We start from the raw sequence: 16883 nt of genomic DNA on the forward strand, positions 1-16883 counted from the left end.
TTTCCCTGCCAGGAGGCAAAAGTACCAAACACCTGGCAACCCTATGACACACTCAGCAACTGGGCCCAGCCCCCCTGCTTACCTGGTTCTGCAGGGAAGCTCCGTTCTGGCTCCATAAAGAAAACAAAATGGCCACCCACAAAAAGTCTAAAGAACTGAAGCCTTCCCTGGGTCTTAGTGCTCAACTGCTTCCCTCTTGCTATCCCTATTTTGCAGGCACTTACAGCTGTTTTAATGCTGTTTTTTCATTTTTTTTTCCTCAGAAACTTTGGTCTCCCCCTTTTTTTCCCCTGGTGGTTTTTCTGCGGGGAGGGGTTTGGTATTTTTGGGTAAACCATCTGGCAACCCTATGCACCCGCATCTCCTGCTCCACATCCACAGGAAGCCTCTGACACACAAACATATACACACCCCAGGTCACAACCCCCTCCTTCACCCAAACTCCCTCCCAGACCCTCTCCTGCACCCCAGTCCCCTACCCCAAGCTCCCTTCTGCACCCAGTGTCTGTCCCAGACCCTGTGCCCCCTCCATAGGAAAGTGCAGCCCTCAGCCACTTACCAAAATCCTGGTGTGCCCCCCATCAAAAATGACTGCCCACCCCCGGGATAGACACTGGGCAGGGGAGGACAGACAATCGGACGCTGTGGACAGAGGGCTGGGTGCTGTCTGGGGAGAGGGAAGAATCTCCTCCTGGTCAGCACCTCCCCCTGTGCCCCCCCCCACCCCCGTGCCAGTGAATGCTCTGGTTGTGGTAGCCTCTGTCCCCGGCTGGCACCCGTGTCGCTGGCCTGGTGCTCCCAGGCTGCCTGCAATGGGCTCTGTGCACCCCCCCTCCAGGTCTCGGGCACACAATGGATCTAACAAGGTGACGGGGGGGCAGAACAGAACCAGCTTAGGCTCTGCATTGAGAGGGGCCCCTCCCCTCAGTCTCTCCTTCCCTGTGGGGCAAAAAGATACAGGGGTTTGCCCTGGGTAAAAAATCGCCCCAACTAAGAAAGGGGGGGCAGCTGGTGGGAGGCTGGGGGGCAGGGACATGCTCCTTAACCCAGCACAGGGTAGGGGTTATGGGGTGGCTGCAGGGGGGCTCAGCGGGTGGGGCTGAGGATGTGGGGCCAGAGAGAAGCAGGGCGGGGGCAGAGTGGGGGATTCAGGGGGCAGGGGCTGAGGAGGTGCAATGGCTCATGGGAATTCAGGGGAGAGATTGAAGGGAGGGGGCTGAGGGGAGCCGAGGGGAGAGGCTGAGGGAGGGTCGGGGGGCTCAGGGGAATGGGGTCCAAACCCAGCAAGGGAACTGGAGAGAGAAAAGACTCAAAAACGGGGCGACAGCTGACACCTCCACTGGCTTCACCCCCTTAGACCCCCCCCCCCACACACACACACACACGCAGCTCCTCCTCCTAGTTGCTCCTGGTGGGTGGGCGGAGACTCCAGTTATTCCTCACTCAGCCGGAGGGGTGTCCCTAAGGCATCTCCGGCCACTCCCGCCCCCCCGCATCCCCTCCGGCCCTGCCCCCCCCCCCCAGCCTCTCCCATCCGGCCCTGAATTCTCAGAGCCGGGGAGGGCGGAGAAATCCGCCAATCAGCATCTGCTCTGAGCCCCCTCCCCCTCCAATTCAGTCCGGCCCCCTGGGGCAGCCCCGAATAGGGGCAGGGGGGAGGGGAAATCTGAGTGCGGAGCCGCCCTGAGGGACTGTGATGGGGGGGGGGGGCGCTCAGCTGGGAGGTTAAGGGGGGCAGAGAGTCCGGAGGGGGCACAGCGCAGGGGCTAAAGGGGGTGGCAGAGGGAGGGGGAGGGCGGGGCTGGGGAGGGCGGGGGCACAGTGTCAGGTGTGGGGCGGGGCGGGAGCGCAGTGGCAGGTAAGGGGGAGGAGGCCTGAGGGGGGGCAAGGGAGCTGCGGGGGAAGCTGGCTAAAGAGGGGCATAAGGGGGCGGGGTCAGAGGAGGGGTAGGGCGGGCTGCTGGGGTGGGGGTGGGGGTGGGGGCGGGCCGCAAAGGGGCTTAGGGGGCGGGGCTCTCTGCGATGTCTCTCCTGCGCGGCCGAGATGATGCAGGCGAGAGGCGGTTGCCATGGGAACGGGAGGCAGGGAGGGACCGCGAGGGAGGGAGGCGCGGGGCGGGGCGGGGGGCAGCGGCCGGCGGGGCCGGGCCGGGCCGGGAGCGGGCATGGCCGAGCGGGCTCCGGGCTGCCCGGGTCTTTACGACACGGCCACGTTGCTCCAATTCTGCACCGGTGAGTTAGCGCGATCCGTGACCGGGCTGCCCCCCCCCCCCCCCCCCCGGATCCCTCCAGCCGTGCCCGGGGCTGCCCCCCTGCATCTCCCCCCAGCCGTGCCCGGGGCTGCCCCCCTGCATCTCCCCCCAGCCGTGCCCGGGGCTCCCCCTGCATCTCCCTCCAGCCGTGCCCGGGGCTGCCCCCCTGCATCTCCCCCCAGCCGTGCCCGGGGCTGCCCCCCTGCATCTCCCCCCAGCCGTGCCCGGGGCTGCTCCCCTGCATCTCCCCCCAGCCGTGCCCGGGGCTCCTCCTGCATCTCCCCCCAGCCGTGCCCGGGGCTGCCCCCCTGCATCTCCCCCCAGCCGTGCCCGGGGCTGCTCCCCTGCATCTCCCCCCAGCCGTGCCCGGGGCTGCCCCCCTGCATCTCCCCCCAGCCGTGTCCGGGGCTGCCCCCCTGCATCTCCCCCCAGCCGTGCCCGGGGCTGCCCCCCTGCATCTCCCCCCAGCCGTGCCCGGGGCTCCCCCTGCATCTCCCCCCAGCCGTGCCCGGGGCTCCCCCTGCATCTCCCCCCAGCCGTGCCCGGGGCTCCCCCTGCATCTCCCCCCAGCCGTGCCCGGGGCTCCCCCTGCATCTCCCCCCAGCCGTGCCCGGGGCTGCCCCCCTGCATCTCCCCCCAGCCGTGCCCGGGGCTCCCCCTGCATCTCCCCCCAGCCGTGCCCGGGGCTCCCCCTGCATCTCCCCCCAGCCGTGTCCGGGGCTCCCCCTGCATCTCCCCCCAGCCGTGCCCGGGGCTCCCCCTGCATCTCCCCCCAGCCGTGCCCGGGGCTGCCCCCCTGCATCTCCCCCCAGCCGTGCCCGGGGCTCCCCCTGCATCTCCCCCCAGCCGTGCCCGGGGCTGCCCCCCTGCATCTCCCCCCAGCCGTGTCCGGGGCTCCCCCTGCATCTCCCCCCAGCCGTGCCCGGGGCTCCCCCTGCATCTCCCCCCAGCCGTGCCCGGGGCTCCCCCTGCATCTCCCCCCAGCCGTGTCCGGGGCTGCCCCTGCATCTCCCCCCAGCCGTGCCCGGGGCTGCCCCCCTGCATCTCCCCCCAGCCGTGTCCGGGGCTTCCCCTGCATCTCCCCCCAGCCGTGCCCGGGGCTGCCCCCCTGCATCTCCCCCCAGCCGTGCCCGGGGCTCCCCCTGCATCTCCCCCCAGCCGTGTCCGGGGCTCCCCCTGCATCTCCCCCCAGCCGTGCCCGGGGCTGCCCCCCTGCATCTCCCCCCAGCCGTGTCCGGGGCTTCCCCTGCATCTCCCCCCAGCCGTTGGCTTGGTTGCCCCCTGCATCCCCTCCCCAGCCGTGCCCAGGGCTGTTCCCCCCCCCCCCCCGCATCCCCTCCCCAGCTGTGCCTGGGGCTGCCCCCTCTCGCTCCAGCAGCCACACCCGGGGCCCTGTGGCTGGCCCGCATAGCACAGCCAGGTGCTCTGGGGGGCCGGTGTCCCCCTGCGCCTGGGGTCATGTGGGGTCGTGGAGCAGGCAGGCTCACGGGTACGAGGAGACCGAAAGGCACTTGGGCAGGATTCGCCCTCGGGCTGGCTGCAGCCGTGGGCAAAGAGCGGGGGCAGGAGACAGGGGCTGCCCTGCTGGTGCCTCTCTCTCCCCACCCACAGCCCCCCTGCTGTGGCAGCCCAGCCCCACATCCCGGGGGGCTCAGCCAGGAGCCACCAAACTCCGTGGGCGAGGCCCTTTGCCAGTCTCTGCCCACAGCTCTGCAGATCGCAGCGGTCCCTTTCCCCGGCAGGACACGGGGCCCGCGTCCAAGCAGCCTGGACGACCCATCTGGCCCTGGCGCGTTGGCGCGGTCCCCTCCGTGCCCGCCCGTCAGGTGCTGCCGGGAAAGAGTCGATGCTGGGCAGGGCCGGCCATCCACTAGATTCCCTGGTTCCCCCCCAGAGCCGGTTCCTGGGATCCCAGGAATCCTGCCCATTTGTACGCCTGGCGGGCAAAGCACAGGGTGGAGCATGTGCCACCTGGCCCCTCCCCAGATGCCACTGTGAGCAGCGTAGTACAGTCCCTCCGCCCATGTGGGACTTTTTCCAGCTTACATCATTGCAAAGCCCTTGCTCAGGGGATCCTCCGCTTGGCATGGAGATGCAGCCACCTCTGGGGTGGAGCATGGGACTGTTTATTCAGGGACTCCCCCCGCCAGGGTTGAGATGCAGCCTCCTCTAAGGTGTGGCAGGGGGGTGGGCACTGAGCTGCAGTTGCCTGCATGGAAGGGCACCCTGGGGTTCCGTGCTTGGTGCGGGGAGGGCGCTGTTTCTGGGGTGGGGCGCAGAAGCTGTTTAACAGCCCCCCTCATGACAGGGCAGGGTGGGATGTGCAGAAGGGGCCTGTGAGCGGGGGAGCGGTGGGCACAAGGAGCTGGAATGTTTTGAGGATCCTGGCGCAAAATCCTTAGTGATGTCTCCCGGCATCTTCTGATCCCTGGAGCACCCAGGCCCTCCTCTGGACTCGTGCTGCGGAAGAGGGGCTCTCCTCCCATGCCGTGCCCCCCAAGGGTGATGCCCCAGGGGCAAGAGAAAAGGAGGGGGAATCTGAGGGTGGGGCAAAGAGGAGAGGGGCGAGGCAGGACCATTTTTAGCTCCGGTGCCCGGGGCAGCTGTGCCCCATTCCCGCTGCCGGGAACCAGCCGCGCCTTCCCGGAGTGCCTGGCACCCCCTCCCCTGGTGCCACTGCCGCCTGATCTCCACCCCATCCTCCACCATCCCAGCCCCTCCCTGGGCTTCCTGCCCCCTCTGCCCGGGCTGCCCCGCAGCGCCAGGCCCCCGCCTCGTCCCCACACGGGGCAGCGCCACGGTGCGGCCCCCCCCAGCTCTGTGGTGGGCGGGCGGGTCCCCAGGGAGCGGTGCCAGGCGGAGAGGAGTGAGCGGCTGCCATTGGGCCGCCGGCCGGGCTGCTGCAGGGAGGGCGGGCCGAGGAGTGAAATACGATTGCAGAGGAGAGAGGCAGGGACGGAGGAGCCACCACTGCAGAGGCCGGCAGCGGGGCAAGGGGGGGGGGCACGCAGGCCGGGCACAGGGCCCCCGGTGCGACAGGTGGGTGCCAGAACCGGGCTGCCGCTGGGTCTGCAGAGAGCGGCAGGGGAGCTCCCAGGGATGGGGGCCTGGGAGGCAGCATCTCTAGGAGATGGGGGGGTGCCAGGGTCCAGCAGGGGGGGGGGGCAGTGGCTAGGGGGCACTGCCGGGCGGGGAAGCAGGGGCTGGTTCTGGCTCTGGGGGGTACCCGTAAAGTTCTGCAGAGCCTGACCTTGCAGAGGGCTGGCCTGGCCTGCAGCCAGGCTGGGAGGCACCAGAGACCACCCCATTGGTCCTAACCCATCTGCCACCCATGCTCCGGGGGTGCCACCGCCAGGGGCCAAAGCCGCTGCAGGGGGGCATCACGAGAAACTGGCTGCCCAAGCTTGGGGAGGGCTCAGCGTCTGTTTTCTCTGGTCAGCCAGGCCAGCAGCCCCTGCAATATTCCCACCCCGGGAGACAAGCCAGAACTGGGACCCTGATTGTGGAGGGGGTGGTGGCTTAGGGACGGGCACAGCCGGTGCGGGAGGGGGCACTTGGGGATGGGCATGGAAAGTTGGCTGCAGGGGTTACTGGGGGTGGGAATGGCCAGTCAGGGGCATTGCCTAGAGATGGTGTGTGTGTGTGTGTGTGTGTGTGTGTGTGTGTGTGTGTGTGTGTGTGTGTGTGTGTGACGGGGTGGGGAACCTAAGGCACCGGCTTGCCTGGATCCAGCCCCCAAGGCTCGGGGCTCCCCCCACTCCAGCGTTGGGGGCTGGAGCACACAAAACCGACTCGGCTGGGGTGCAGGGAAATGTGGGGAGAGCCTTTCTGCTTCTCAGTGGGGGTTGGGTGTGGGGGGGGGGGTTGCTTCTCACTTTTGTGCAGCCCCTGGCTGATTTTTCTGTGGGTCAGTGGCCCCCAACCCAAAAAAGGTTCCCCACCCGGGTGTATGAGCGTGGCTAGTGGAGGGGAGGGATGCATGGGGACGAGCACAGCTGGTCGGGGAGCATTGCTTGGGGACAGGCTTGGCCGGTCGGGGAGGGGGGGTCACTGCAGACGGGGTCGCTCGGGGACAGGCTTGGCCGGTCGGGGAGGGGGGGTCACTGCAGACGGGGTCGCTCGGGGACAGGCTTGGCCGGTCGGGGGGGGGGGGTCACTGCAGACGGGGTCGCTCGGGGACAGGCATGGTCGGTTGGGGGGGGTGTCACTGCAGACGGGGTCGCTCGGGGACAGGCTTGGCCGGTCGGGGGGGGGGGGTGTCACTGCAGACGGGGTCGCTCGGGGACAGGCATGGTCGGTTGGGGGGGGTCACTGCAGACGGGGTCGCTCGGGGACAGGCATGGTCGGTTGGGGGGGTCACTGCAGACGGGGTCGCTCAGGGACAGGCTTGGCCGGTCGGGGAGGGGGGGTCACTGCAGACGGGGTCGCTCGGGGACAGGCTTGGCCGGTCGGGGGGGGGGTGTCACTGCAGACGGGGTCGCTCGGGGACAGGCATGGTCGGTTGGGGGGGGTCACTGCAGACGGGGTCGCTCGGGGACAGGCTTGGCCGGTCGGGGGGGGGGGTCACTGCAGACGGGGTCGCTCGGGGACAGGCTTGGCCGGTCGGGGGGGGGGGTCACTGCAGACGGGGTCGCTCGGGGACAGGCTTGGCCGGTCGGGGGGGGGGGGTCACTGCAGACGGGGTCGCTCGGGGACAGGCTTGGCTGGTCGGGGGAGGGGTCACTGCAGACGGGGTCGCTCAGGGACAGGCTTGGCCGGTCGGGGGGGGGGGTGTCACTGCAGACGGGGTCGCTCAGGGACAGGCTTGGCCGGTCGGGGGAGGGGTCACTGCAGACGGGGTCGCTCAGGGACAGGCTTGGCCGGTCGGGGGGGGGTGTCACTGCAGACGGGGTCGCTCAGGGACAGGCTTGGCCGGTCGGGGGAGGGGTCACTGCAGACGGGGTCGCTCAGGGACAGGCTTGGCCGGTCGGGGGGGTCACTGCAGACGGGGTCGCTCGGGGACAGGCTTGGCCGGTCGGGGGGGGGGGGGGTGTCACTGCAGACGGGGTCGCTCGGGGACAGGCTTGGCCGGTCGGGGGGGGTCACTGCAGACGGGGTCGCTCGGGGACAGGCATGGTCGGTTGGGGAGGCACTGTGCAAGGACAGACATGACAGGTCGAAGGGGGGGTTGCTCATGGGCATGGCTGGTCGGGGGGATGTCACTTGGGCACAGGGTGGCATGGTCAATTTCAGCTTACTACCCCCCCCCCATCCTGCAGCATCTGGCCCCTCACTGCTCAGAGGTCCCAGACAGGGTGGGGCTGCTCTCTGCCCGGCCCGTGGGCCCTAGGCCTGGGTCCCCCATGTGGGGCAGGGCCAGCACAGCCTTGGCTGAGCAGCAAGGTTCGGGCAGGTGTGGTGGTTAGTTCTGGCCCTGTGCCAGGTGGGGGAGGGACAAAGGGCATCTGCCCCCCCCCCCCCCATTGGACCAGGTGCTCCAGGGGGAAGGGCTGACTCCAGCTGCTTTCCTTTGATGGGTCCTGGCACATGCAGAATGAGGGAGTCAGTGGATGACCCTGGCCCAGCTCAGCTGGGGAGGGGGATGTAAAGCCCACGGGCTCATACTTGGAAAGGGAAACCGAGGCAGTATAGCGGGTAATGCTGACATAGCCCCTGGCAGCGGGACGGGGGCCCATTCTTCCCTGCCAGCAGGAGGATCTCGCTGGGGATCAGCCCCTGGGAAGGGCAGGGGGCCCAGTCACTCCGCAGTGGGGGGGCTAGATCTGACTTGGAATTGCCCCACAGATGGTGCCAGTCAGGGTTTTTGGTTCCGAGGACAGGGCTGGGATCCATGGGGCAGCAAGAGGGGAGGCAACTCCTCTGTCTCTCCCCATTTGGGGCCAGGTGGAGGGGACTTAAAGCTTTGGGATGGGGAGGAGATGAATTGCTCATCCAACCACCGGTAACAGCTGCCAGGGGCCTCACCCCTCTATCTCCCAGTGCATCCCGCACTGCCGAACCCGCTAGTAGACACGAGCGTCTGTAGTGAAATCGCTATTGGCAACCGCTCGCCTGTCGTCAGTAGGGTTCAGAGTTAACACACATTGAACTGTCATTCCAGGCTCTCTGCAGCCTGGAGCCGAGGCTGCTACAGGGTGCAACATCCCCTTTGCAGGCAGGGGCAGGACTGGGGAGTAGGTGTTTCCCTCACACAGATCTGAAATTCTGACTGAGAACCGAGCGTCTGAGCTAAGGAAATAGGTGCCTTCCTCTGGGCTGAGCCCCGTCTCCTGCTTTCTCAGTGCGTTTTGTGTGCTGCCCAGCCTTCCGGGTCTGTCTGTCCAACCCTGCAATGTCCATGGTCGTCAGGGGAGCTCCCCGCACCCCTCTGCAGCACCGACCCCCATCTCCCTCTCTCCCCAGGCGTGCTGGTGTCCCAGGCCTCACCCGGCCTGGCGCAGCTTCCAGCTCTTACTGCTGGGACTGTCGCATGCTCACCTCGAGCCATCAGGGGGTGCTGACACTGCTGCACCCATGGGGGCAGCTGGGATCCGGCTGTGCCCGTTGATGGGCTGTGACAGCAGAGCTATGGGGGAGGGTGTCTGGTGCCCGTCTATGCTGGGACCGGCCATTAGCTCCTCTGCCCCATGCCCTGGGGCAGGACAGACTCAGAAATGTGCGGCTGGAGGAGCCTTGCCCTGACAATCCCTCCTCAGCCCTGAGTTGCTGCCTTCTGCCCTGGCAGAGCCATAGGATGGTTCAGGGCGGCCACCCCAGCCTTCGCACTTTGGGGGCCTGCAGGGGGCATCCTCCCAGAGAGGCAGGGGGCGGGGCTTGGGGAAGGGGTGGGGCTTGTGATGTGGGAGGTTGCCCTGTGTCTGGGCCTCCAGACCCCATGCCCCCCTCGGGGTGGCCCTGGTTTCTGGCAGTGGGGGCAGAGTATAGGCCAGCTGCCAGAGCAGGGCTGTCTGGGAGGCCGGACTCCTGGGTTCTAGCCACTGCTCTAGGGAGGCAGTGGGGTCTAGTGGTTAGAACAGAGAGTCTGGGATTCAGGACTCCTGTGTTCTCTGCCTGGCTCCGGGAGGGGAATGGGGTTCAGAAGTGTAGAGGTAGGAAGGCTTGAAGTCAGGACTCCGGGGCTCTGTCCCCAGCTCTGGGGAGGGAGTGGGGCCTAGTGGTTAGAGACAGCACCGCTAAGGCAAAGCCGCAGAGACGTTGGCCTGCTGAATTCGGGGCTCGGTCCCCAGCTCTGCCTGCTACGACCCTGGCTAGCCTCTCGGCTGTCTTGGCCGTACAGGAGGGAATGCTGGGGAGGATGGGGGGGCGGGGTCTCAGGTGCTACAGGTGGGCAGTGCGTAGAATATGAGGAGCTGGCCTCAGAGATGCCAGACTGGCAGCTCCCTTGCACCCAGAACCGTGCGACGGGCTGGGGTGCGGGGTGGCCCGTCTCTCCTGGACTCCTGGGTCCCAGCTCTGAGCCAGCTGCTCGTCTCACCCCTCCCCCACTTCTAGGTCACTGGTGATGATGGTATGGGGGGTAGGGATCTGGGGCTGCGCCCTTCGTTGGGGGCAGCGGGAGGGGCCCGGATCCCCACGGCTCACCAGTCCCTCCGCTTGCCCCCCCAGATGATAACCTGTCGGGCATCAGCGGGATGGAGGTGGACGACCGCATCTCGTACCTGGAGCAGCGGCTGCAGCTGCAGGAGGACGAGATCCAGGTGCTGAAGGCGGCTCTGGCCGACGTGCTGCGCCGCCTGAGCGCCTGTGAAGAGAACGGACTCAGCCTGCAGAGGAAGGGGCCGGCGAAAGGTACCGGGGCTGCCGGGCTCCTCCCCCGGGGCTGCTCAGCCCACACCCCGGGTGCTCGCCCCTCCCCCGTCCCCTTTCGGCTGAACCTCCGCTCAGCACCATCTGCACCTGCTCCCAGCAAGAGGGGGGCAACCCCCCCCAGGCAGGGTCCTGAGCCGGTCCAGTGCCCACCCCCCCACGTGGCAGCCACCCGCCTCCTTCCCTATCAGCAGCTCCGAAAGGAGCCACCCCCAAAGCCAGGTTGGCCTCGTGCCCCGGGCAGGAGCCTTGAGCCGTGGGGGGAAGGGCTGAGCTCCATGGAGCCCCCCAACTCTGAGATCCACATCTGGGCACTCCCCCCCCCCAGGATCCCAGGGCCCAGCTGTGACCCCACCTGCTCTGGAAGGAAGGAAGCACTTGTCCCGCCCTTGCTCCCCACCATGGGGCACGGAGCCAGCGCCCTGGGACTGAGGGGCATGGGGGTTGTGGGGAGCCCATCACCAGCAGGGAGCCGAGCCGCCTCCTGGGGAGACCCGCCCCTCCCCCCCCAGACTGGGAAGAACTCCCCAGCCGCTGGGGGGCTGCAGCTCTGAGCAGCGACTCCTCCTCCCTCTCTCCCCACCCCCGCAGTCTGCCAGCTGCTCAAGGGGCTGCCCTCCAAGCCCACCCTCAGCAACGGGATCCTCCCGCAGAAGAGACCCGGGGGCTACTCCACCTCCCCGTCGTCCCCCAAGAGAGAGCCGGCCCACGGCGCCGCCAGGAGGTAGGCGCTGGGGGGTGGGGCCTGAGACGCAGGCCGGTGGCTACGGCAGGGGTCACGTTCCTCTCCTGGGCTGGGAGGCCTTTTGGGACGCTGGGAGGGGCAAGGAATCTTCCGTGTCGCGGCTGCATGGGGCCTGGCCCTTGGGGAGAGGAGCTGCCTACAGCCCCAGAGACTGGGTATGGCTTGGGGGCGGGGCTAAAGGTGGCAGTACAGCCTGGGGGGCGGGGCTTAGAGCAGCAATACGGTCTGGGGGCGGGGCTTAAGGCAGCAATACAGTCTGGGGCAGGGCTTAGGGCTGCAATACAGTCTGGGGCGGGGCTTAGGGCTGCAATACGGTCTGGGGCGGGGCTTAGGGCGGCAATACGGTCTGGGGCGGGGCTTAGGGAGGCAATATGGTCTGGGGGCGGGGCTAAGGGGGGCAGTACCATCTGGGGGCAGGGATAGGGGCAGCAGTATGGCCTGGGGGCAGAGTTAGGGGCTTGCACTTCAGCCTGAGCTACAGCAGAAGAGATTGCAGTATGGTCTAGTGGGTGGGGCTACAGGGCTGCAGTACAACATGGGGCAGGGCTAAGTGATGGCAGCACCGCCTCGTGGGCGGGGCCTGGGGCTGCAACACAACCTCGTGGGCGGGGCCAGAGGCTGCAGCGTAGCTCCTGGGGCCTGGACGCTGGGAGCATCCAATAGCTGTGGTGGGACGGTGCCATCCGCAGGTCGCCTGCCCCTCCCGACCTATCCCACGTCGCTTCCCTGCGAGTGGCAGCAGTGGGGCCGGCCCAGCCACTAGCCACCCTAGAACTGCCCCCAGCAGCTCCTGGCACCCTGGCATCCCGAGAGCAGCGCTGCAGCCAGCAGGGGGCGCCAACCCCAGCAGGTATCCACCTGCCCTGCTCCCAGAGAGCTGGAGGACGCAGAGAGGCCAGGGCCAGTGTTGTCCCCGCTACCCGTCCCTCGGCACTGTGAGGGGGTGGCAGCCGGGGCCAGTCTGTGTGCTGGGGATCTCTACTCGAGCAGGCAGCGCCAGGCTGCAGAGCCTGAGGACGAGGCAGGGCGTGCTGAGCGTGGATCAGGGTGTGGGATGCTGGGTGTAGCCGGCACACAGGTGGGGTCTGTGCCAATACCATGCCTGGGGGGCCTGGCGGGTGTGTATCTGCTGGGGCACTGGGGCTGTCTGTCCGGTCCGTGTTGGGGGCAGGTTGCTGTGTGGTGTGGTGGTCGTGTGTAGCTGCGGGGGGGGGGGGGGATCTCCGTCTGTCAACGCTGATGTGCTTGCGCACCGTGTGCCCGGGGCCCCGCGTTGCTGCGGCATGGCTTCCGTCGCACGCCCCCGGTGCCGGCCGCTGCTAGCTCACGTCCTGCCTCACGCCGCCTGCTCCGCTGCTGCACCCCACTGCGGGGGGGAGGGGGGGCCTCACAACAGAACCTGTCTGGGGGCAACACGTTCACATCTGTAATGGGGCTGGGGGTGCACCAAGAAATGAAATACCCCGGCAAACCCAGCCTGGCCCTCTGCGCAGCCCCCCAACCAAGGGGTCCTGCCCTACTCACTCCCAGCGGCCTCCCCCTCACAAATCCACTTCCCCTTGCTCCCTCCTCCCCGTGCTTCTTGTGCGCTCAGCCCTGCACTGTCCAGCTGGCTACCCCCACGCCCTGGCTGGCCCCCTTCCGGCTGGCTCATGCTGTCTCTCCTGCAGCGGGCCCAGGTGCCCCTCCCTGGAGCGGCCGGCCGCGCTCAGACGCGACAGTTTCAGAGAGCAGAGGAGCCGCACCACCTCGTCCAGCAGCTCCTGCAGCGGGAAGCGCGAAGGGTACGTGTCTCAGACCCCACCCTTCCTCCTGCACCCCCGCCCCGCTCAACCGGCTCCTGCGCTGAACCCCGCTACGCAGCCAGCCCGGCAGCTTCCTTGCTCTCAGCAGGGGTGCACTCGCGCCAAGATGCTGCCATGGGGCAACAGACCGTCTGGGGGACCGAACCTGCCACCTCCGGATGTGTTGGGAGGAGGCTCTGCTGCTGGAACTGCAGGATCCGGTCTCAGCATGGCCATAGAGGATTGGAGCCACTAGAGGGCGCCGAGACATGCTGCATTGGCTACAACAGCCCTGGATGCCCAGACATCCAGCCCTTTGAGACAGCCCCCCCCCCACCCCTCTCTCCCTCCCCCCCCATAGGCCCCCTGGCCCTCCCCTCCCCTCCCCATCCCCATCCCTGCAAGGGGTCCAAGGGCAAGTGGGTGGCTCAGTCCAGCCGGCAGCGTGACGCGCCCTCGCCCCCCGGGGACCTGAGCCCCCCCCCCCACCGGCGCAGGTGGAAGGGGTGCTGGGCAGGACAGGCAGCCAGCTGGTCACCGTGGGGCACCCATGCTGTCCAGCAATGCTGGGACTGGTCAGAGGAGAGACCCAGGGGGCTGGAGGGTGGGATGGGCTGGGCTGAGGGGTGTTCAGTGGGTTGGGGGCCCAGCCATGGGGCAGCTTAAGGCTGAGGCCCCAGGGAGATCAGCACTGGAAGTGTCTGGGGAGGACGTGGCGGGGGGGGGGGGGGGTTGGCACAAGAGGGTTTCTGGGAGGTGTGATGCAAAGATCAGGGGGTTGGAGCCAGTTTGGGGGTGACTTGGGGGCCTGACCCTGGGTGGTGGGGGGCCTGGCCCTACAGGAGCGACAGGGAGGGGGGGCACTCCAGGGTTGGTGCTATGGGTCTGGGGGTGACTCTGGGAGGGGGGCCTGGCACTGTGGGAGGGGCATGGCAATGGGAGGCTGAGAAACTTGGGGGGCAGGGGCTGGTGCTGGGCACCTCTGGAAGAGGCTCAGGATTCCCTGGGGAGCAGAGAGCTGGCACTAGAGAGCTAACGCCAGGGTGACTCAGGCCAGCACTGGGGGGGCTGGCTCTGGGGTGACCGGGAGTGTGGGGGTGGTTGGGAGTGACTCTGGCCCACTGTGGGGTGACCTGGAGCGTGGGGATCGGGCTCTGGGGGGGTCGCTGGGGGTGACTGGGAGTGCGGGGATCGGGCTCGGGGGGGTCGCTGGGGGTGACTGGGAGTGTGGGGATCGGGCTCGGGGGGGTCGCTGGGGGTGACTGGGAGTGCGGGGATCGGGCTCTGGGGGGTCACTGGGGGTGACTGGGAGTGCGGGGATCGGGCTCTGGGGGGTCACTGGGGGTGACTGGGAGTGCGGGGATCGGGCTCTGGGGGGTCGCTGGGGGTGACTGGGAGTGTGGGGATCGGGCTCGGGGGGGTCGCTGGGGGTGACTGGGAGTGCGGGGATCGGGCTCGGGGGGTCGCTGGGGGTGACTGGGAGTGCGGGGATCGGGCTCTGGGGGGTCGCTGGGGGTGACTGGGAGTGCGGGGATCGGGCTCTGGGGGGTCGCTGGGGGGTGACTGGGAGTGCGGGGATCGGGCTCTGGGGGGTCGCTGGGGGTGACTGGGAGTGCGGGGATCGGGCTCTGGGGGGTCGCTGGGGGTGACTGGGAGTGCGGGGATCGGGCTCTGGGGGGTCGCTGGGGGTGACTGGGAGTGCGGGGATCGGGCTCTGGGGGGTCGCTGGGGGTGACTGGGAGTGTGGGGATCGGGCTCTGGGGGGTCGCTGGGGGTGACTGGGAGTGTGGGGATGGGGCTCTGGGGGGTCGCTGGGGGTGACTGGGAGTGTGGGGATCGGGCTCTGGGGGGTCGCTGGGGGTGACTGGGAGTGCGGGGATGGGGCTCTGGGGGGTCGCTGGGGGTGACTGGGAGTGCGGGGATGGGGCTCTGGGGGGTCGCTGGGGGTGACTGGGAGTGTGGGGATGGGGCTCTGGGGGGTCGCTGGGGGTGACTGGGAGTGCGGGGATGGGGCTCTGGGGGGTCGCTGGGGGTGACTGGGAGTGTGGGGATCGGGCTCTGGGGGGTCACTGGGGTGACTGGGAGTGTGGGGATCGGGCTCTGGGGGGTCGCTGGGGGTGACTGGGAGTGTGGGGATCGGGCTCTGGGGGGTCGCTGGGGGTGACTGGGAGTGTGGGGATCGGGCTCTGGGGGGTCACTGGGGGTGACTGGGAGTGTGGGGATCGGGCTCTGGGGGGTCACTGGGGGTGACTGGGAGTGCGGGGATCGGGCTCTGGGGGGGCCTGGTAGGGCTGGGGTGACACGGGGAGCGGGGGTCCGAAAACTGGGCATGACTCAGGATGTGGGGGGCCAGCGCTGAGGCTGGGGCTGGCTTCCGGGGGGGGGGGTCTGGCACTGGGGGCGACTCGGGGTCCAGGTGCGGTGCGGGGCCAGGCCCGAGGGGCGGGGTGACTTGGGGCCCGGGGGCTGGGGGTGAAGGGGAAGGACTCGGGGTTCTGGCGCGGAGGGAGACCCGGGACCTGGGGGGGGGGGCAGGGTCTTCGGGGCTCGCCCCGCCCGCGGAGCCGGCCGGGGGGAGGGATCGGGCCGCGGCTTCCCTGCCAGCCGGGGGTGGAGCCGGACTCGGCCCGTCCGGGAAGCGCCTTGCCCGGCCCCACAGCTCCGCCCTCAGCCCGGGACCCCAGCGCAGCGCAGCGCAGCAGGCACCATGCGGAGGGCAGGGGCTGCGGCCAGCCCCAGGTAACCCCCCGCCCCGCCCCACCCCGCTTCCTGGGTCGGATCCGGTTGCAGCGGGGCGGGCCCCAGTGCGCCTTGCCTGAGACTGCCGGGGTCGGGGTGGGGCAGGCTGGCGCAGCAGGTGGGGCGGGGGGGGGCTGTGGGGCAGGCCGGTGCAGGGTGATGGGGATAGACTAGTGACTGGGGGAGGGGCAGGCTGGAGCCTTGGGGTTGCCTGGCACAGTCAGGCTCGGGGGGGTGGGGGGGGAGAAGAGGGACAATGGGGCAGGCTGGTGCAGTGGGGAGGAATTGTGGGGCTGCGTGGGGGGGACGGGCAGGCTGGTGCAGTGGGGAGGAATTGTGGGGCTGCGTGGGGGGGAGGGGCAGGCTGGTGCAGTGGGGAGGAATTGTGGGTCTGCGTGGGGGGGAGGGGCAGGCTGGTGCAGTGGGGAGGGATTGTGGGGCTGCGTGGGGGGAGGGGCAGGCTGGTGCAGTGGGGAGGGATTGTGGGGCTGCATGGGGGAGAGGCAGGCTGGTGCAGTGGGGAGGGATTGTGGGGCTGCGTGGGGGGGAGGGGCAGGCTGGTCCAGTGGGGAGGGATTGTGGGGCTGCGTGGGGGGGAGGGGCAGCCTGGTGCAGTGGGGAGGGATTGTGGGGCTGCGTGGGGGGGAGGGGCAGGCTGGTGCAGTGGGGAGGGATTGTGGGGCTGCGTGGCGGGGAGGGGCAGGCTGGTGCAGTGGGGAGGGATTGTGGGGCTGCGTGGGGGAGGGGCAGGCTGGTGCAGTGGGGAGGGATTGTGGGGCGGCGTGGGGGGAGGGGCAGGCTGGTGCAGTGGGGAGGAATTGTGGGGCTGCATGGTGGGGAGGGGCAGGCTGGTGCAGTGGGGAGGAATTGTGGGGCAGGGTGGGGGAGAGGGGCAGGCTGGTGCAGTGGGGAGGGATTGTGGGGCTGCGTGGGGGGGAGGGGCAGGCTGGTGCAGTGGGGAGGGATTGTGGGGCTGCGTGGGGGGGAGGGGCAGGCTGGTGCAGTGGGGAGGGATTGTGGGGCTGCGTGGGGGAGGGGCAGGCTGGTGCAGTGGGGAGGAATTGTGGGGCAGGGTGGGGGGAGGGGCAGGCTGGTGCAGTGGGGAGGGATTGTGGGGCTGCGTGGGGGGGAGGGGCAGGCTGGTGCAGTGGGGAGGGATTGTGGGGCTGCGTGGGGGAGGGGCAGGCTGGTGCAGTGGGGAGGGATTGTGGGGCTGCGTGGGGGAGGGGCAGGCTGGTGCATGGAGGCCTGGCGCCCGCCCCGACTGTGGCACCCCGTGTGGGGTGGAGATAAAAGCGGCAGATGGGCAGGGAGCGGGAGCCGCCCTCTGCTCGGAGCCTTAACCCCTTCCCCGCTGGGAGTTTCCATCCTGGCCCCTGGGGGGATGGGCCTGTGACAGAAGAAGGGGGGGCAGGGGTCTGCGGGGGGGGATCTCTGGGACAGGCTAGCCAAGTCCCATAGCACGAGGGCCTCCCCCCCGCCACACTCACCTTGGCTCCCAGAGGCCGCGGGGAGGTGGCCCAGGGAATGAGCTGTGTTTCGGGGTCCCCTGAGCCCC

At 69.0% G+C, this 16883-nt stretch overlaps 1 protein-coding gene across 2 annotated transcripts in view; it reads left to right on the forward strand.

Moving 5' to 3' along the window:
* The first annotated feature begins 2105 nt into the window (after positions 1-2105).
* The window catches only part of EML2 (EMAP like 2), a 33965-nt gene continuing 19187 nt past the window's right edge, over positions 2106-16883 (forward strand). Inside the window, exons 1-4 of one of the 2 annotated variants that reach the window (XM_075915106.1) lie at positions 2106-2231; positions 9857-10039; positions 10649-10781; positions 12473-12586. In XM_075915106.1, the coding sequence (XP_075771221.1) occupies positions 2165-2231; positions 9857-10039; positions 10649-10781; positions 12473-12586 (497 nt within the window). In that variant the 5' untranslated portion in view covers positions 2106-2164. Of the gene's footprint in view, positions 2232-9856; positions 10040-10648; positions 10782-12472; positions 12587-15190; positions 15326-16883 lie in introns of those variants that run through there. The other variant, XM_075915107.1, reaches the window with a different exon arrangement.

This window comes from Pelodiscus sinensis, unplaced genomic scaffold (assembly GCF_049634645.1).
Source record: "Pelodiscus sinensis isolate JC-2024 unplaced genomic scaffold, ASM4963464v1 ctg34, whole genome shotgun sequence".
Lineage (NCBI taxonomy): Eukaryota > Metazoa > Chordata > Testudines > Trionychidae > Pelodiscus > Pelodiscus sinensis.